Genomic DNA, 21,416 nt, shown 5'->3' on the forward strand with positions numbered 1-21,416 from the left:
AGGATATCTTGTGAGCCTTACAAATACTGCCATTCCATCAGGTAATACCACCTGAGCTTTTATTTTGCTTGGCCTTGTGGAGCTCTGCAGCCAGAGGCTCAGGAGAACTTGGGGCACACAGGCTGAGTGCAGCTCACTGACTTGGAGCAGGATTTGCGTTTTCTGCTCCCACACCCAACTTGACCTCTGGTGCAAAAGCAATGTGAGCAGGCTGGGAAGTCCCCCTGGGCCTTTAGTTCTGCTTGGATTTTCTGAATGTGCTCTGTTCATGTTACACCCACCCCAAGGCAGCAGATATGGGAATAATCCCACAGAGCAGTTTTGCCTCTAGCCCTGCTGAGGATTCCCTCTCTTTGATATTGTTATATCTTTTTGGCTCCTCCACTTTTTTTTTTTCTTTTGTGCAGAGGGCAGAGGAAGAAGAAAATATCTGGTGTTTGGATTCTCTTTGACAGTGGTTCAAAGTTATAAATGAAGTGTTTTCTCCTTACAAACAGAAAAAGCTCATTGCTGCTTTATGACTTGTTATTTGTGTAGAATTATAATGACTAGGTAGCATAGTTTGCTGACAGTCTGTCTGGAAGTGCTAATTGGAGTTAATTAGACAAAAAAAGCAAGAAATAGAAACTATGCTCAAATTTTGCTCTAGGCTCTGTGTTCTTGTTTTTTAGTGTATAGGTAATTTCACACCATACTTTGACTCTTTTTTAGCTTTCAGGAAGTTAGTCCACTGGATTTGCTCTATCTAGAAAAGGCAGACTTGAAAGTAGAACTTGCAGTGAGCATGAAGAGAGCTGGGATCCTTGAAAATATGTAGCTCAACCAAATGTGTATTTAATTTTCTTTGGTCTGTTAGTTCACCTTCTATGCTTGGTTCCCAACTGGATCTCCTGCTCTTGCATTCTGTTGAGTTACCTTATAGGCAGGCAATAACTTTGATCTCTCTCAGCTACTTTCCTTTTAACTTTTCTGTAGTTCTCTGATGTCCTTGTTTTTTCTTTTCCCCAATATGTTGTAGAAAGGTGAAAAAATATTGCTGAAGCTGATTGAAAGAAGCAGGAAGTTTATTAGTAATTCAAATAGAGAAGTGATTTAAAGACTAGAGATAAACACACATTTATCTAAAAATTAGCTGTTCTTGGCCTTCTGTGACTGTGTTATCTTCCCTGGTCTAAAGCTGGTCTTAAGTTTTTCAGAGTTATGACCAAAAAAGAGTAATTTGATATTAACTCTGTAAAATGATAAACTTAACCACCACTGGCAAATATTGTGAAAATATGACCACTGTTTACCCTGCAATGCCTTGTGATGCTAGCCCAATACAGCCTTGGCTAGTGTGGGCTTTGACCTGAATTAATAATATTGCTTTGCTCCTCTCTGTTAAAATGTCAGATTTGTTTTTCTTTTTGAGGAATATCAATGTAAATAAAGATGTCTTTTAGACTTCCTGTCTGACTAACAGAAATGGCTATTAAGATGAAATCCTTTCATTACAGGTAATGGTTTGTACACAGAGATGTGCAAATATTGTCATGTTTCCTTGCAGTGAGTTATTTGTGTAGGTCTCTGTTCTTTTCCCTTTGAAGTGATTAAATACAATGTTATCTTTATGTACTTTTTTACACTATTAAACTCTGGAATATTTTGTTTCTACTTGCATTATACTTTGGGTTAGTCAATTATTTTTTATTTTATGCCTCAATAGGGAAAGGACTTTTAAAAATTTCTTTTCATGTTAAGATCCTTTTGGAATTTTTGCATGTTTGTAGGGGAATAAGGACTCTTAGCTCCAATTTCATTACACTTGGGAGAGTCATGTTATCTAATAACAGAAAACTGATATTCTATAGGCATTTCCTCTGAGCAGCACAGTCTAGACTTCTACATTTGTACATTCTAAGGTGCAAAAATCTTCTATTTTCCCTTAAGCCCTGCATAAGGGCTGGTTGAAAGAACAGCCCTTTTATTTCTGATCTCTGTACGTGGAGACCAGATGAAATCCTGGCTGTGGTGTCAGGGTAAATGAGATCATAGGAGGGCAATTTCACTTGAGGTCATTTATTGTCAGCACAAACCTCTGACCTCTAATATCAGCTCAGGAAGGATACCTGCTGGAGTGAGTCCAGAGGAGGACCACAAAGACTTTTACAGGAATGGAACACCTCTCCTGTTAGGAGAGGCTGAAAGAACTGGGATTTTTCAGCCTGGAGGAGAGTAGGCTCTGGAGAGAACTTGGAGCAGCCTTCCAATACTGGAAGGGAGCCTAAAAGAGCTGGAGGGGGCCTTTTTACAAAGGCACATAGTACTAGGATGAGGGCTTTAAACTGAGGATAAATTTTAGATTAAATATTGGGATAAAATTCTTTACTGTGAGGGTGGTAAGACACCAGGAGATGTTGCCCAGAGTTGTGGATGGCTCATCCCTGGAAGTGTTCAAGGCCAGGCTGGATGGGGCTCTGAGCAGCCTGGTCTACTGGACCCTCCAGAATTACATGGTAGTAGCTGGCATTACTGCTGCCCTGAGAACCAGTAAATGTTTTTATATGTTATTTATTCTGCAGCACATGAAAGGTAAAATATAGCTCTGGAGTGCCCCAACCTTGGCACTCCTTATTCAGCTCCTGAACCTCAAAATTAAATTATTTTCCAGTGAAACTGCCTCTAAAATGCTAATTGCTAGAAATATGACCACTAATTAGTTTGTTTCCATAATACTGCCAGCTATAGAAATTGGTGTGCCCATTGCATAAGGGGAGATTTTAGAGACTTTGATAAGATTTAAAAAACCCAAAAGATGCCACGTGGCTGTTACAGTGGCCTGCTGCCTAAAATAATTTTGATGGGGTGTGGTTGAAAAGCTATCAAATCTGTTATGCCCTTCTTTAGCTCCTTATTTTAAATATTTTCATAATGTAATCAATGATGATGGAAGCTCCACTTTTCTTGATATTTTGTATTTTAATGGGAAAATTTGTTAAAGATGCATTGTAAGAAAACTCATCTTGGCAAGAGGACTTACTGTGCTATGTGTAATGATTGATCTCCTCTATTTTTAATCTTGGAGAAAGCTGAATTACCTGGATAAATATGTCCTACTTAGTGTGTTTCATATGCTCACTATCTAAAAGAAATGGAAGGAGCAGTCCCATACATCTTGCTTTCAAAGCAGGATTTTACCTTGTGGAGATCATAAACGATTTTTTTTTAATGTTCAAGGAGATTAATAAAAAAAACAAACAGGAAGTGAATTAAAGAATTCCTCTGTATGCAGATAAATGGTACTGACTTCAGATTTGTTTTTTTCTTCCACCCTCAAGGGTCTACACAATAATATTCCTTGTCTGTAGTTTTCAGGATGGCCTATTTGACTGAGGTAGATCTTTATTTGTTTCTTCCTCTCCAGCACCCTGGATATTTCCAAGGTATAGATGTGTAAAACAAGACTAAAATGGGAAATATCCAGAAGAAAAAAATAATAGCACAAACTTGAGCTTACATGAATAACTACATCAGATGTATGTGTATATATACACACACATGCCAAACCTCCATATGTATTATAATTTATACTTCAAAAATATTTAATGTAATAGAAAATTATAATGAATATATAATACATATTTTTACAGTTTTGAAGATAGACATGAAATATTAACAAAATATTTAAATAAACAGCTGATAATAAACGTGTATATATATTTTTATGTGTGTGTATAGTCAAGGACAGGTTGGATGAGGTTGTGGACAACCTGATCTAGTGGAAGGTAACCCTACAGAAATCTGGAGCAGGGTTGGAACTAGGTGATCTTTAAGGTACCTTCCAAAACAAACTCTTTTATGATCTATTAGAAAGAATATTTTAAAATACAGATTTAAAATGAGATCCTCTCTGCAGAAAGCAGAGAGAAAAGAGGGGAAAAAATATGCTGTAAGAATAAAACCTCTCTGTGACTGAAAATTAATGCTTCACATTGTACTTGAAATGTAAGGCATAAACTATTCAGCAGAGCTTCCTCTCTAATTATTGGTTCTGCAAGAGCCACTGCCATGAATGAATGGCATAGCTAGTGCCTTTTCCCACCACTCCCTCCTAGTTTTAATTTTGCATTCTAGGAGTGTGGTCCATAGATCTGTGTATATGATCCCATGCTAGTACAACCCATTTTAATGCACCACTTGAAGGGCTCTTCATTATTTTTGCTCCTGGTTTTATGGTTTCTTAGATTTGTGACACCCAGCTTAATTTCGAGTTGGCTCTTATAATTGCAATTAATTTGCTCCCATGTAAGTCTCATAATGCAGAATGACACAGGATCTTGAGTCCTTAAATGGTTAGTGTGGAAAAACTTCTGATGGGCTGGATGTGTTGCTGAAGGACAGAATGTATGTATTTACTTTCTGACCTCTCATATAAATGCTGTCAGAATTTTGCTCTTAATTTGATTTGTGGCATTCCATTAACAGTTATTCTGTGTATAGGAGAATAATAACTAATGATTCCCAGACTCCCAGAATTGTAAAATAAGGGCAAGCGCTGTTTGGCAGAGAAGAGATTGTACTTTAGTACAGACAGGAACTGTTCATATTAATCAAGGGATATCTAGTCTGAAATGACTTTTAGCTAATAACTTCGTATTCTCAGGTTAACCATATTGCTCATAGGTAACATGCTCTTTTAATTCAGGTGATTATTAATAGTCAGAGGCTAGATGTGTGGATTTCTGTCTCTTTCAGAAAAAGAGAAATTATGCTCTTGATTGACCTCATTTTAAGATATTTTTAGTGTTGAAATTATGATGTTAGGGGTTAGAAAGGGCATGGTGGAAGTTCACAGATTTGCCTTTTGTTTTCAGCCTTTGCAAGAGTGAACGTGTGTGACATGAATGAGCTCAAAAATGTGAATTTAATTGTCTGAAGTTTCAGAGCTTAATTATAAAGGACATCATTTTGTGATAGAGAACTTTAGGGCCATCAGTAGAAGAAGAAAATGAGTAAGACTGAGTTTACCTGGAAAACATGCTGTTACCATGATACTTTTGGGGGTGGATGCTGCTCCTAAAAGAATCCTTATGCTAAAACCCTCCTTATATCTAGTTTGGTAAATATAAGGTAACACGTTGAATGATGGAGAAGAAATTTAAATTGGGAGATTCTACAAGTTGCAATTTGCTTTCCTAGCAGAAATAACATGTTTTGCATGGTGCTGAAAAGCACTGTGGCTCTCTAGAAGCTGCTCTCTATTGCTAAACAGGCTGGAGTAACAGGAGGATCCCAGCATGGAGTTCTTGTAAGGCAGGAGGGGTTTGTCCTGGAGCAATGGGATAACAGCTGCCTGCTGTACCTCTCTGCTAATGAGATGCTGCACAGGTTTCCCCTGTGCTGGTAAGCCTGGTCTGAGTTGGGATGAGACTTCTCCTCCTCTATTTTACAGGTGGGCTGTTTGATAGTTTTTTGAGATGTTTTTAGTTCTCTGTCAGTTGCTGGCAATGCCTGGTGCCTGTCTGTGAGCAAGATCTCTCTTCCTGCTTATGTGGTTTTGGGGATTTTAGCCATTAAAGTCATGCCCTTTGCTGGCACTTTGCTGATTTCTGAGAGCAATGCTTTCGTGCTTTTTCAGGTGTGATGCTTTATTCTCTCCTGAACTCCTGTTCTCTGAAAAAAGCTTTTGGCTGATTGTATTGGATGGGATTGAAATGTAGTTTGTGCTGTGCTTATATACATCTATTCCTTGAGGAAATAACATCTCAAAACCTAATTCAGTGTTGAAATTACAAAGAAAAAAATGCAGGACACCAGAGCCTGCTGCCTTGAATACATGTAATTCCACATGCATGTGCTGCTACCTACCAGAGGAGCCAAATTGTAAGTCAGCATTTACATTGTGATACAAGGCTGTGTGCAGATGTAAAGCCCTGTATAAAAGGCTTCATAATAGTCCAGGAATAGAACTTTATCATTTCAGTGTGTCACTAAGGCTTCTACCAAAATGACCAGTATTGCAAACTACAAGCAGTGGTTTTTTTGGCTTGTTTTGATTTGGTTTTTTTGTATAAATTTACCTGCACAGCAACTCCAATGAGCTGTGGGCCTAATCATTGGTCATGGAAAGAAATATTTTCAGTGGAAAAAGAAAATTAGTCTCTCCTACAGAAGTCTACTGATGTTATCTATTATTATATATATATATATATACTTAACAAAAGTGAGCGCATGAGTAACATCTCCACAGTCAGCTGGAGCAGAGGACTTTGCTTTTAGGAGCACTGGCTAGAGCTCATTGTGTTGTGGACTCAAATAAAACACAGAATCAACCAAAGAGAAGGACTCATCAGCTCTCTCCTAGCCTTTGCTAGGAAGTACATTTGTCTTGGTCTTACCTGGAAAGGAGAATGAGCACTGGAAACTGAGCAATATCTGCCATGGAGCTCTGTAATTGCCAGCAGGTGGAGGAGGCACTCCAAGCAGGACCAGAAGCCATTTCACAAATCACTGGTGTTCCAACCTCTGTTGTGGTCTTGGGGGTACAGTGGATCCTCTGGCAAAGTGCCAGGGGAGAGAATTTCCTCATCTTGCATACATTAATTTGGGATTAAAGATCTGAGCTAATATCTAATCATAGTCTTGAGCCAGACAGTTTGGTTAAGATATTCTTTTGGCATTTTGTTATTGTTCCTGGAGCATAAGCAACCTCTAAGTAGGAGTTGATAATGTTTTTAAAGGCTCTCAGACATAATATAAAAGTGTGCTTTGTGGGAAGACAGCATATAAAAACTTGTATTTTTGTCAGGTTTCTAATTTATGAGGAACAAGGACATGCAATAATCTAATTTATGTCTGTGTACATTAAGTCACTGATTGCAAGAATTGGCATACAAGCAGGTGCTTTGATTTGTATGTGCAGAAATTGGTAGCAGGCTGAGGTAATGGTGAAGTAGATGTAGCTTGCCAGAGGAAGCTGAAGCTTTAGATTTGATTTAGTGTTGGTAACATGAGAAGGTAAATCCAGGTCTAATGCTGAGCAGAAAGATATGCGTAGTGTCCATGAAATCTGTAATTCTGCAGGCTAAAATATTGGGGTTTTTTAATCCTTTAAATGACAAGATATAGGGGGGGAAATTAATTTTGGAGATTAAGGTTTTATGTGGATGTGTTCTGCTTTAACGATATCTCCTCCAAATGAAGACAGTGGTTATTGTGATATTTGGCTGTTTCCAGTAAATGTGATTGTACAATTGTCTGTATCTTGTAATCTTAAATGTCTTTAAAAAAGAGAAAATATTCTACTAGTGGAAATGAAGATAGCTCATTTATTCAATTTGTTAGTGAAATCTGTATATCATGCACTAAATGCTTTAAAATCCCCCTCCCCCTGCCCCTCAAAATAAGCTTGTTTTTCAAATCTTAGTGTGTCACAGGAGAATACATACTAATATTTTCATACTTGGGCATATGAACCTCCAGTCAAAACCTATGGAATATCTGCAATTTTTTTAAACCAGAGACTTCAGTACCAATTAAACTATTAATGTGGTTTTGTTGGTGTTGGTTTTGGCTTTTTTTTTTTTAGTAGATTCTTCTCTTATATTTCAATCTTAGACCATGCATCTGAAGAAAGTTTAAATTAAGTTTGTTATTTCCAGGAAAACCTAGGATGTAAGGAGGAACACAGGATGACACCATCACCAGAGCAATCTGCTGCTAAGAGTGGACAGACAGAGCATGTGAACCCATTATGTTGGTTATAATACTTTTATGTGCTCAAGGACGTGTTTGGGAGTTCTTGGGGAAAAAACAAGGATATGCATTAGTAATGAGATCAGTTTGCTAGGAAAGGGAGTGAGGACCACTCTGTGGCAATTAAGAGCAATTTGGGGTGGCAAAGATCTTGAATGCTGGCTGACTCAGCTCCACAATGCAGCCAATAACCAAATAGCAGAATTCCACAAGCAGCTACATCAAAAACACTCTGCCTCAGCTGGTGACACAAACAACAGTAATTTCCTGCGTAAAGTATTTCCTCTAGGAGTGAGATCCATTGATCCCAATTTTTTTTTCACATCGAAGAAAGCATAATTTTCCCACTGTTCCTGTCTCCCTGTCCAAACGTATCCATTTCCCCCTTCTTCCTGAGTCATGGATAAATCTTTTCCTTCAAATATTTTACCTTAGTTTTCTTTTAGCCATGTGTGTGAGTGAAAATGACTTCACCTTTTTTGTAGAATAAATCTTCTATGATTTTTGCTGTGAATATGCTTTGACCTATAGTAGGTAGTGCTCTAATGTAAGAGAGGCTAATTAAAGGAAGAGGGGGAAAGGAGCAGAACTCTTCCTTTTGTGAAAATGAGGAGTCCTTCCTCTCCTTTCTTGTTTTTTTTTTTTTTGTTTTTTTTTTTAATTTTTTCCTAGTGCAATAAAGCTTGGCTCCATCTCTTGGTCAGTAGGTAGAAAAGGAAATCATGGAAGAGAAAAATATGTGCAGCCTCGCACAGCAACAACATTTAAAATGTACTAAAAAATGAAAATGTCTCACATGGGAGGGCCAAATACTTCAGTAACTTAGGACCTTTCTGTAAATGTAGTACTTAACAATCCTGAAATCATACTGCAGAATAATTAGGGCTGGAAGGGGCCTCACTTTCAATCTTTTTCATAATGACATGAAGAATTACTATAATACTCATTAAATTTTCTCTAGCATCCAAGTTAATATAAAATAAATGAGGGTAAATAATACCTCAGTACTAACTCAGAAATGCTCAACCCAGATGGCTCTGACCTGTGCAGTAGTCCAGGATCTTCAGAAATATGCAAACCCTACGTTGTTTATGCTGTGAAATGTACTTAATGGCCTTGGTTAACTGCTGGAGTGGTAGGAAAGGAGACTTTTTGTCGGAATCTGTGGTATTGATGATTCCGAGATTGTAGAAAGTCTCTGTCGTTCAGCCCCGTTGCCAAAGAAGAAGCCATAATTCCTCTGTGCTGGTTTCAAGGTTGTTTTTTCTGTTTATCTCCAACATGTTCTGCTGCCCTGCCGCAGGTCTGTCCTGCAGGGCAGCGTGTGGGGCTCTGCCCTCAGTGGGATGTTACAAACATTATATACCAGAAACTACCTGTGCTATATTTACAATAATGTGCCAATATCTGTCACCTACATTGAACAGTGTGTCCCCAGCCTAAACCAACAGAAAAATGGCAACATTACAGTGAAACATGGAGGGCATGAAGAAGAAGAAAAAGGACAAAACACACCCAATTTCCTCCATCTTGTCCCCTTTGGACCCCTAATCTAGAATCCTAAAATTTTACTTTTGCACCCGTGCCACACTTAATTATTACTTGTATCAAACACTCAGAGCTTGTAATTCATCCTGTAAGATTGAAAACTCCTCTCCATGAACAGAGATCACAGACAGTGTCTCTCGGGGCTCTGTCCAGGGGGGGTTCCTGACCCCTGCCAGGGTCCCAGGCCCTCCAGGGCAGCCAGAGGGATGCCCTGGATTCTTACAACTTTTTATTTGTTTTAATGAGCTCTCTCCACAGAAAAGCAGGAAAAGGCCATGCCAGCCTGGGCTGAAGATGCCTGAGTTTTCCTAGGTTTACTAAATGACTGTTTTCTTTCTAGATTCCAGCCTATGGAGAAGTGCACATAAGAACAGGATAAATATGGCTTTTAAGGGCGAGGACCACTTAGATTCCCTTTCCTTACCAGTTCAGCGGTAAGTGGTGCACTCTATCATCCAGATTTGAGTGATTAAATGGTTTTGAGGCAGCAGCTGCAGTTTCTTCTGAGGCTCTGAAGATACTTAAAGGCTCATTTTTAAACCCAGGTATTATTCCTACGGAATTTGTAGAATGAACATGGAAATTTGAGATATATTTCTTAAGGCATTTGGAAATTTGTATACCTGGAGTGTGGTAAATCATGGCAGTGTTTCTGCAGCCATCATTTTAAATGGATAGCCATGTTTGCAGTAGCACTGTGACTATGCTGACTGGACTGCTTCTTAGTCATGATGGAAATGGCTGGAACCCTCTGCACTCTGTGAAGACTGCTGAAAGCTATAAATAAGAATTTATTTAGCATGGTTGACTTTGTTTTATGTTTTGAGAAAGAGCTGGACTCAGCAGGGCAATTCTCTATAGCGAAATTTAAAAATAGATAAATAAGTACTCTCCCTCACCCACAATAAAATATAAAGCTCCTAATTTTTTTAAAATTTGTTTTTATTTTGAGAAATAATATTTTTTTTTTTCCACTGCAGATTAGGGTTATTTCAGATAAAGTCCCTGTAAGAAACAGGCAGACTGAAGTTATCAGTGGTAAGAAAAGTGAAGGCCCACAGAACGCTGGAACTGAAAATAAGGAAAGGTGTTTTTATGCTAAGAATTCAGCAGAAAGGGCACAGAATGGACTAGATAAATTTCAGGAATTGTACAAAATGTTCTTTTTGATTGTTAAAAACATTAGCTTTTCCAAATAAATTGAATTTTTTAAAAAAATAACAAGATTCAAATATCTTGAATTCTTTATTGTTCTTGTATCCAAGGCTAGGATTTGTGACTGTCTCAGGATTCCAGTTCATGTTCCTTCTCTCTGTGAGAGGGGCTTGAATTAACTTCTTGGGTCCTGTGAACAGGTGAAAGGTATCTCAAATCCAGCTGAGGTAAATCCTGTGTAGGACCACAACCATGCCTTGATTCATGTTGAGGTCATAATCTTTCATGTGTAAAAACAGGCAGGTCCCTCAGGAAGAATATCAGTCTCCATAGGAAAAGTGTACCATAAATATGCAAACAGATTCCAAGTGTTTCCACAGTGGTCACTGGAGTCAGCAGTTATTTTGGCTGTATAAGGAATTTAAAACTGGGGTCTTAAACTAAGTCTCAGTTCTTCATGAATTGTTGTTTACACACTTTCCTTAGATTTTATGGGAAATCACAACTTGTGCTGGAGTCCCTGGAGTACTAAGTCATGGTGTTAATGGTTTCCTAACACACTGTCAGGGCTGCTGTCTCTAATTGATATCTAGACTGCTATGGATACAGTATTTAAAGCTATGCAGTGTCCTGAGGAAAAACAAATTATTGTTACAGAAACTTTTTTTTCTATTTCAATGAGTTAATGATGTAAGTGATGATTTTGTCTCTTAGGAGAGAAAACAGTTGGAACTAGATCACTTTTATAAAGGGGTAATTTACTTACTCTCCAAAAGCTGTGTTCCCAAGTAAAGCACCTTACAGGATCATAAAAATTCTGTTTTCATCAGTGAGGGACAGTTCACTATAGCATGTGAGGTGTGTGTGTATTCCTTAGAGACACACATAGCCCCATTCTGAAATAGCTACTCAAACCTTTCCAGGATTCTGTGAATTGATTAAAATAACTTGCTGGTTTTCAGGTAGAAAACTAAAGCTATTTCCAGAACTCCAGGAGCATCCATGAAGGGCTGGGCACAATGTTTGTTTGTTTTTTTTTTTTTTTTTCACAACACTGTTCAGTACTTTGCTGTGTGCCCAGTAGGGATAGAAGTACTACTTGAAATGATACAGAAACTTTTATGGAAATAGAAGGAAAAAATAATTGTCTGTATTTGGTATTAATTGGCATTTAGATAATGTTTGTTGAAAGATGTGACTTGAAACAGAAGCAAGAAAAATTCAGGATTTTATACTGCAGGAACTGCATTAATTCTTCTTGTTTCTCTGCCTAATCAGGATGACTAATTTGTTGAACTTTATGGAACATATGGACATATGAGATGAAAAACAGATAGGTCTGTTGTCCCAAAAGTGAATATTGTTTAAAAAAACAAGAAAAAAGGGGAAAAAATGACCTCTTAATAAAGTAAGAGGATTTCTACCTGATTAGGAGCTGAATAATTTCAGGGATCATTCACATCACATTTTGCTTCTACTTTTAGAGTTCACATGGCCTCTATACAGCTGAAAATAGGTATTTTGAGGGTTAAGACATGTGCAGAACCCTTCAGTATGTTTAATATTGTGTTCTTATGGGGCTGTTAGGAAAAGAATGGATCCATCCATTGGTCTCTCTCTGCAGAGTGTCTAAAATGTCTCAATACTCAATATATGATGCCGTGCTCTGAATCAAAGGCAGTGACATTTGGTTATCCTGTCATAGAAGGTGAATTCTGACTAAAATGGCATCTGTATTTTTTCCTTGATCTTGCCAATGATGTCATGCCCCTTGTATTCTGTAGGTGATTGGAATCTGCAGGTTTTGATGCCATTGTTTTCCTGGCCCTGAATTCTGAGCACTGAGTTGTTTGGTTGCATGGCAGCTCATTGAAATGTTTGATGTTTCTTTATCTTCCTGTTTTCTTAGATATGAATCCCCAAGTGAAGGATTTCTAGGGATGTGAATTCTGTGAATAAACACAAAGGTTGTTCTCTTTTTTCTCCTTCTGGTCTATTTTTTCTTTAAACCACCTTAGTTCTTCTTAACTTTCTATTTCCAATCAGTGTGGCTTCTGTAGTTTGTAGCTACATCTCTGAGTGCTTGTTCTCACAAGATTTCTCTTTTTTTTTTTTTTTAATAACACTTCTTTTAGTCTTCATTTATAAGACTGTGCTCCAGATATAATTAATCATGAAATTGTGTTTAAATAAAAGTACTTTAGATACTTTGTCTGATCAGGGACATCTTCTGTAAGTGCTGAATTCCTTCTGTTTCAATTTCCTACAGTGTTTGCTGCTGATAACGAAGGGTTTGTTCTGTATTTCTGGCTTTTTCCACCTGTGTCTGCAAACTGAACTTCCTGTCTAACAAGAACTCCATGAAAAGAAGAAAATAACATTATATTTCTGGTTTGTGTATTGTACAAGATACTTGCTGTGCATAGATCTTGCCCTTTTACTTAGAATCCTACATTTCCTATGATCAGTTTTATTTGGATTATGTGAAGAACTTTATTGTTGTGGCTCCTTGAAAGTTGTCAGATAAAGACTGGAAGAAACTCTACAAGAAAAAAAAGCAAGTTATTTGTAATATAGGAGCTAGAGCAGAAAATTTTCAGGAGTTCCAAGTCCAGTGTTCTTACTTGGCTCTATGAATTGTTGCTTTGGGTTTTTAAAAACCATTTGAGAATTGAAGACTTGCTGGGGAATTGAAAATGTGTTTTGAAAAACTTCCTTTTGCAGCAGGCTTTAGGAACAGATTATGACAGGAGACAGGAGGGTGCTTTGCTAATAATGCAATAAAATTACCTTCTAGTGACAAGAAATAAAATCAATTATTGCATAGCTCAAGGCACTAATGATACCTCATTTAATGATCTTGTATTCCTTTCCTTTCACTCAGTTTACCCTACAAGAATTCAGCAAAAAATTTTATAGCTTCAGAAATGGAGTTCGCCTTACTATGAAGCATTTTTGACTTTAGTGATTTATATTGTACCTGTAACCAAACTGAAAGCTGAGTTGTTTGCATGGAGTTTTGATGATGGTTGTAAAACAGATTTGTGAATCTGTATGGTTCTTCTGGGAAGGATTTTCAGACATGCTAGCTGACTAAGTCCAAAGGGTGATGTTAGTAAAGCAGCAAGTATTGATTTGCTATCATTTGGAGGCATTCATGAGGAATGTGAACTCAACAAAATTTTTTCTTTTCCTTTGAATTCATGGGTAAAATATCTCTTTTCCTCTAGTCAGGATGTTAAAGTGTAGGTCAGCAGTTTAGCTAGCAAGCAGAAAAAATAATTGCAATTCACTTGTACATTGCGCATTTTTGGTGTCTGTAAGTCTGCCAGAATTCCAGATATTTCCTAACCTTTTCCTTCCGACAGTTCTATCATTAAATCTTTATATTTAGTTATATAATGTTCTGTAGAATTATGTTATGCTACTTCCCAGAGCTATGCTGTAAAATACTGCATGTTGAACTGTAGAAGTCACAAGAGAATTTTAGCTTTTAACCTAAGAGATTTGAGTTTGTCCACTATAATAATTGTCATGTTACGGTGACTTTAAAATGTGAAAAAATTGATGAATTTAAACAATTTGTCTGACTGGCCTCACTAGACCTTTCCTTCATTAACTTGGTATTTCATATTTGTGGATTGCTGTAAGTTGGAAAATACTTTTAAAAGATCAAGGACCATCATTCATCCTTAAAGACAATTAAGAATTTATTCCAAATCCCTTGTAAGGGTCAGTAACTTTTCATAGCATGTGGCACACGAGCACTGTAAAGAGCTCAAGGCAATGCTGGTGTAGCTTTATTATGGAAGAAGTTCTGCCTATTATTTTGAGAATGGATACTTTTGAAATGTGGGATTTTATTAAGGAGGCTCTTCTCTTTTTGTATCTTGGAGAAAAAGCAGTTGCTGTCTGCACACTGAATATCTTGAGTTTGGGCTTTGGTGTTCTTTTCAGAAATTAATTTTAATGAACCCATTAATTAATGTCTTTGAAATCACAGTGACAGAGCTGTGCCTGAGTGTTAGGTTACCTTATTTGCCAGATATGGATGATAGGTTCTGATTGCATCTTCACAAGTGTTGCATGAAGTTTTTTTTTTTTGTGGCACCAAGATAGTAATCCTGTCAACTTTATATTCTCTGTCTTGTTCTTCTATGGTTTATGGCTTTGACACCATGGTTTGTGTTTCTCTGCTTTCACTGATGTTAGTGAAACAAAAAAAAATTTCAAACAATTCAGTTGTTTGTGGTATTTGTTTACATGGATTCAAATCTTTATCATAGTTATTTTTCTGCAGCACATTTCAGAACAGATGCTGAGCAGGTTAAACCTCTGCCAGTGCTCCTGTTGGAGTTCTCTGTTTTCAGAAGACAGGCTTGCTGGTTATTTCTGTGTAAAATTAAAGACTTTACCTTGAGCATCAGAGCCTTTTTTCTGGTTTGTTGTTCTAACAATGTGAATGATGCATTGACACAAATACCCTGATTTCCTTTAGTCTACCAAATATTTTTATTGCAGTTTGAAACTTTTCTGCTTTGTGAAGCCTTCTAACCAGGTAGAGGGATTCTTAGAAGTTTAGGATATTTTAAATGTGCTATGAGAACCTCATGGAATTTTTAAAATTGTAAAGTAATTTTATTCATACTGTCATGTTAGTACTTTTACTCAGAATTTTATTTTGCCATTTTCTATTATGATAATGGTTTATACTTTATATTTCACTTAGTATTTACAGTATTCATTTTTAGTTCACAGATGGTGTCCCATAGATTCTCTCTCTCTCAAAAAAAAAAAAAAAAAAGAGTGGGGGGGCAAAAGTCAAAACCTGAATCTGTTTAATTTTGGGGCAGTGTTAAGTGAAGTACATAGGTATCTTATTTGCCATGCATCATTTGAAAAAAACCTCCTAAAATCCTATCCCTCTTTTGGTTGAGTTGCTATGCAGTCATGTTATGCTTTTACATCATAGTATTTCAGCAATGGGTAGCTTCTAGAAACCACAGTGTTGACTTCTGCATTGTCTTTGTGAGCTTCCTGGTGTTAAATAATCCTGAACACCAAGTGTGCACTTTCTGAACCCAGTGTATTTGGTGTGGAGGAGGGACATGCAAAAGGAACCTCTCCCAGCAAAAAATAACCTATATCAAGTTACCATGGTGGTCTGGTCCTCTCCTGCTCTGATAATTTGGTCATGCAGGGAAGAATTTGCAAGTTAAGAATCTTCAGCATGGCAAGGTTAAGTAGTATTATCTGTAAACACTGCATTTTACAAGAAAAACATGGAGTCTGCAGTGTCTAATCTTTGACTTCTTTACTTTCCAAGTCTTTGTGAACTTTGCAAATTATAGTAAAGACTGTCTTTGCTTTTCCTTTTATTATTAAATTATTAATTACCTGTTTTACTGAGACACTTTGACTTTCTATGCAACTATATATATATGTCAGGTAATCTGAATTTAGTATTCTTGCTGGCATAATATTGGAAAAAATGGTATAGTATTATTTTTTTTGGAAGGGAAGAATATAGGACACCACCTGTGAAGTAAAAGAGAAAATTGTTAATGCTAAGGGAGTTAAAAAGTGTAAATTATTATCATAATATGTAGACTATGCTGAAATCAAATGTCATGCCATGGAACCAAAAGTTCCATTATTTTCTCTCCTTTTAGCAGTTAGGCCATATTGCTGTTATTTTCACATTTGTAATGTAGCTGGAATTATTCTAATTAGCCCTGGAAAGAGCTCAAGGATAAAATCCTGTATTTTTGCTTAGTATATCCAATATACCTTGCCTGTACAACATTCAAGCTGCTTTGAAGCATTCTAGGGACCTTCCTGTTTACTGTGCTAAGACAGGGGAACAAACCAAGTTGTCCTCCTTAACAGAAATACAACTCTTCATGAAACTTGAAAAGAACAATCAGACTAATGAAGAGATCCTCAAACTCAAGGATTCAGGTCCACTGAATTAATTCTTGATTTATTCTGAGAAAAGATGGTGTTCTGTGTGTCTTCAAAAGGGCAGTATGGTTTATTGAAACTGATTTAGCACTAGATATCATTCCTACTGATTCTCTCCTGGTTGTAATGCTGATTAATCTTCTTGTCTCAGGAAAACCACTTTACCCTCCCTTGTCTTTGTGTTCCAGCTCAGCTGGGGAAACACCAAGGAAGTCCTTACTAGCCTGTCTCCAGATATTTCTATTTCAGTGGTTCTTACACAGCACTATGTTATAAGTTCATGTGCCTTGTTATGCCTGCTGTGGGTGCAGCATCCTCCTGAAGTGTGGCAAGTGGGAGATGTTGAATATTACCTAGAAACTGCTTCCAGTAAATGTAAAGAATATGTTTCTCTTCACAAAACCCAGCTTGTTCCTTCCATATGTTACATTTTGTCATCATTTTCACAGTGGTGAGCTCATTAATCTCTCTTTACAACCATGGCCATAACAGAGACTGATGAATAAGTACCTATACCTTGATATTTCTGAGGTATATTTCCACAATTAATTTTTAAAAAAAGGATTCCTTCATTAAAGATATTTCAATAATTTAACTATGACTTGTCTTTTCAGCTGTTTAGGACAAATACTAGTACTATATGGTGTTAAATACAGTATTTTTCTCTTCAGTACATGTTTCCTGGGAATTTCTTCCTTATTTAATTGCCCGGTCTCTCTTAATCTGGTTCACTGTTGCCTGAGGATGGTGGGAGGATCTTGTAATCAGTTGTTCAGTAGCCTGTAATGAGCAAATTTTAAAAAGCTATAAGGACAGTGTTTCAACTTTGTAAATATTTTTCTTTGTTATTTTCCCTTTTTGACAAATAATATAATGATCTTAAAAATGTCCTGGTTGGTGTGATCCCATTTCTGGTCTCATTAAATTGGCTCGTGTCTGTTAGTGGTTGGGTTTATAAGCTCATATTAACCCTGAGGGATTTGGAGTGCAAACAGGAATTCAATATTAACCTGAAGTGTGACTGTTAAAATTCCAGTTGTTTGTTTTGCTTCTCACAGTATTTCAGAGAACATGATGAAATGAAAAAATATATACATACATAAACATACATATTGTTTTATTTAGAGCAATACATATAAAGGACTATATGTAATATTTTACTTGTTTCTCAGGAAACAACTTTTAATTATCTTGCACATGAAAACTATGCTTCAGGTATTTGAATTTTGCATTTTGCTAGTTGTTGATATTTTACTGTTGAATTTGGTCCAGGGCTATTGTGGAAATATAGAAAGCATCTACATCAAGAATATAATAGTCTCTTCAATAAGAGTTATGGAAATATTTTTCCAATATTTTAAATGTCAGCAGCACTGATGTCAGGATAAAGATTAAACAAGAGCAAACCAGGGAAAAATGCTGAGAAAATTATCAAAGGAAAAAAGGAAGAATCAGGCAATGGTACACAAGTAATTAAGCTGTTCAATGGATGACACAATAAGTAAAGCAAACTTTTGGGAAGTGCTTTAGAGCAAAAGACATCTTGTTCAGTACCAGCTGTGCACAAATCAGCATTTTGATGTATTATGTGTTACACAACTTAACTCTGAGATAACTGTGGCAGTGGGAAGGGATGAAAGCAAAGGGCAGGCAAATACTCTAATTGCAAAGCAGTGAAATCCACTAATGATGTGTATTTGGGTTGTTAACCTTGCCTGCCAGGATCTCAGAGTGAGGGAGCCTTTGTTTGCAGGCTGACTTGAATTCTGAGCCAGAGATTCTTATGCTTTGTGCCACTGATGCAGAATGCCATTTTTTGCTTTGTTTTTGAATGTTTTTAAGTTTAAATTCCAAGTTTCAAGATGAATTCACTATAGTATTTTAAGTTAATATTTCAAGCATAAAATCTGCTATGCTGGCCTGTCTTTGAGGCTTAAAGGAAGTGGCCTTCTGAATATTGCAAGTGTCCAGCATGCAGTAGTGAAGAGTCCTTTATTCACAGGTGTTTGAGTTGGTTTCTCCACCTTGAGACTATCACTGAGGTTGTTAGGCTCCCAGATTTCAAGTAACAATCCTTTACAGATACTTATGTTTAACACATTCTTATAGACCAGTGCACCCAGCAGGAAGCCAGCAGGGACAATTATGGAAGAACCATATATCTGCATAATTTTCTTTTTATGTTGTTTTGACAGAAACTTCTCTCAGTAGTGGTTCAGACACAAAGGTAATTTCTTCCATCTCATTTAGAAGCAAACAAACTTTTGTCAAGCCTGTCTTCCTGTGGCACAGTCCCCATGTGGAGGCGTGAGGGCTGTGTTTGTGATGAAGCCATCAGATGGGAAAACTCCTGGCTTAGTCTAACCTCTTATTGCTCTTGGCTAAAGCGTCAGGAGCAACCTGGAAAGCAATCAGCTGCTACTGCCAGGGGAAAAGAAGATATTTTGTCCTGCTCCAAAGGGCTGGAATTGTACTGAACATCCTCCGTTTAACTACTGGATGAGAGGCTGATCTCAGTAACTTTGAAAATGTATTTTTTTTTCCCTTGGTAAAATGTGCAAACAGTCCAACTGACTGAACTGCTGCACAGCTGCCCTGCTGTGAAAGAGGAGGTATTTTAAGGTCCATATTGTTTCCAGCATTGTTCTACTGCAGTTTTGGTTGTTGCAAAGTCAAGATGCTCAGTAAATCCTTAAATTGAAAATGTTTTGCTACTTAAGCTTGATATAAATTTAAATACCTCCACAGATTCCACAACAATCTTGATGAATTTTCCAGCGTCTAAAAAGTGATACTGCTCTTTGCTCACCAATTAAATTTCAGTGTGTGTACGAGTTTGTGGAAGAAACAGAGAAGGTTTTTAGGCAGTTCTGATACTCTTTCAATTAAAATTTAGATCAGCATTTGTCTATCCTTTTAAAATTGACACAGAATAGGGATATATATGACATACATTTAATATACTAGTTATAGTGCAAAAGCACAGAAAATTTGATTTCAGCTTACTCTTTTAGCAAACCTGTGCAGAGTTTTGTGTTTCTAGAAAGAAGCCTAAAACTAGATTTAGAAGAAGTAAAATTGGCTCCATAAATTTAATAAATTTATGGCCTTTCTCTGTGTTTTGCTCATCTTTTGTAGGTATTTGTCCAATTATCCATCCTCTTTGAGGAGTAGAACTTATTTTTTACATATAACTTTCTTACTCTCCTCAGTGTGTCTTTTGAAACATTTTAGCATTATTCCTCTTTCCACTTTGTATACACGATGCTTTTGTCAATGACACTTGAGATTCGATTTTCTTAGAATTGCTTACAAAGACAGGTTGCAAAGAAAACCAAAGCTATGGTGTGGGAGGGGTTGTGCCCATGTTGGAATCATAGAATGGCTTCAATTGGAAGGGACTTTAAAGATGATCTAGTTCAAATCCCCTGAACAGGGACATGTTCCTCTAGGCCAGGTTGCTCAAAGCTCCATCTGGCCTGGCTTTGAACATTTCCAGGGATGGGGCATCCAGAGCTTCTTTGGGCAACCTGTGCCAGTGCCTCACCACCCTCACAGTATAGAATTGTTTTTCCTAATATCTAATCTAAAACTCTCTTCGAGTTTGAAGCCATTCCCCTTAACGTGTCATGCTCCTGTAAATAACTTCTCTTCGTCTTTCTTGTGGATTCCCTTTATGTATTGGAAGTCCACAATTAAGTCACACAGCTTTGAGTGTTGTATCTCTTTTTCCCCCCCTCTCTTCAGCATTTCATTTGGCTCTCCCTCAATGTGTGCTTGCACTTGGACCTTATGCTTGTGTTGTAAAGTGATGCTTACATGGAGGCCTTGTATGAAGGCCAGGTAAAGCCACCTTTTGCACTTTTCATATGCCTCTACCTGTTTCATACTCTGAAGAAATGCCTTTGGCAAATATGATCACCTCAGCATTAAATGAATCAGGAAAGAGGAAATGGATATGCTGGAACATGCATAATATTTCACAAATGTGATGCAGGAACTGTACCTGCTTCCTGCAGGTATATTAACCTTAGTTTTATTTGAACCCATAAAGACCCTCCAATCATTCTTGCTCCCAGAGTAAAACATTGCTACTTCTCAATTTAGGTCCTTTAGTTTTATATGTCAAAGAGCATCAGTGGTGAAAGGAGCCCATTAACAGCTCTGTGTACATCCCTGCAGCTCGTTAGGACAGAGTTTTCTACTTCAATCAGATAAATGTGGTACAGATGAGCTTATTTACTACAGTTGTATAAGAGAAGATATATTAGAATTTCAGGCATTCTTTTATGTCAGAAATAGTAAGACTTGTTGCTAATAGGCAGCAAAATGCTGCTGATATTTGCCTTAGCACTATTCTCAAAGCTTTTTTCTCTGGTTGTTTGGAAGCTGAAAGCTCAGAATATTGTCACTGTTAGGCACCTGTGCAAGGGGTAACTGAGTGGTTCACTGACCCACCTGCAAAAAAGTTACGAAAGGATATCCTGACAATGGTAGAGTGACACAGAGATGATTCAGCATGACCCAGAGCATTCCTTTGGGAAACTCTTCTCGCTTTTCAGGAAATACAAAGTCAGAAAGCTGAATGAATTTTGTATGCCTGTGCAAGGAGATTATATCTGAATTAGGTCTGCAAATTAAGTAAAAAGGAAATAAGGTTTCTAGGATTGGTTATCAAGGTATTGTGTTTGTTTTTCCCAAAGCTGAAGCTGCAGAACAAATTAAATGGACTTCTGAGTACAGCTGGCTGAGAAATTATTCTTCTGTTCAAGTAGTTATGATTGTAAATGTATTTGTTTTAACTCTGCATAAAGATGTTTCTTACTTGTTCCACTAAGTAATTTGAAACCAGCAGAGGAAGATCTTCCACTGAGAGCTTCTATCTGTAAGAATATCCCTCAAAGTGGGGACTTGAGCCCAAGTTCATTATAAATGCCCTAATATTTTCCTGGGTAAATATGTATATGTGTATTGATAGGCAAATTGTTCCAGCTGAATTTATTGCATGAGACAAA

At 37.2% G+C, this 21,416-nt stretch overlaps 1 protein-coding gene across 2 annotated transcripts in view; it reads left to right on the forward strand.

The window, feature by feature from the left end:
* Positions 1–21,416, forward strand: part of INSC (INSC spindle orientation adaptor protein) — a 129,195-nt gene that overhangs the window by 32,775 nt on the left and 75,004 nt on the right. The window contains exon 2 of one of the 2 annotated variants that reach the window (XM_072929654.1): positions 9,623–9,716. The exons of the other annotated variant lie outside the window; for it this stretch is intronic. Coding sequence (XP_072785755.1) covers positions 9,664–9,716 — 53 coding nt within the window. The 5' untranslated portion in view covers positions 9,623–9,663. The remainder of the gene's footprint in view (positions 1–9,622; positions 9,717–21,416) is intronic. 2 annotated transcript variants of the gene reach the window in all.

The sequence above is a fragment of the Taeniopygia guttata genome, chromosome 5 (genome assembly GCF_048771995.1).
Source record: "Taeniopygia guttata chromosome 5, bTaeGut7.mat, whole genome shotgun sequence".
In the NCBI taxonomy this organism is placed as follows: Eukaryota; Metazoa; Chordata; class Aves; order Passeriformes; family Estrildidae; genus Taeniopygia; species Taeniopygia guttata.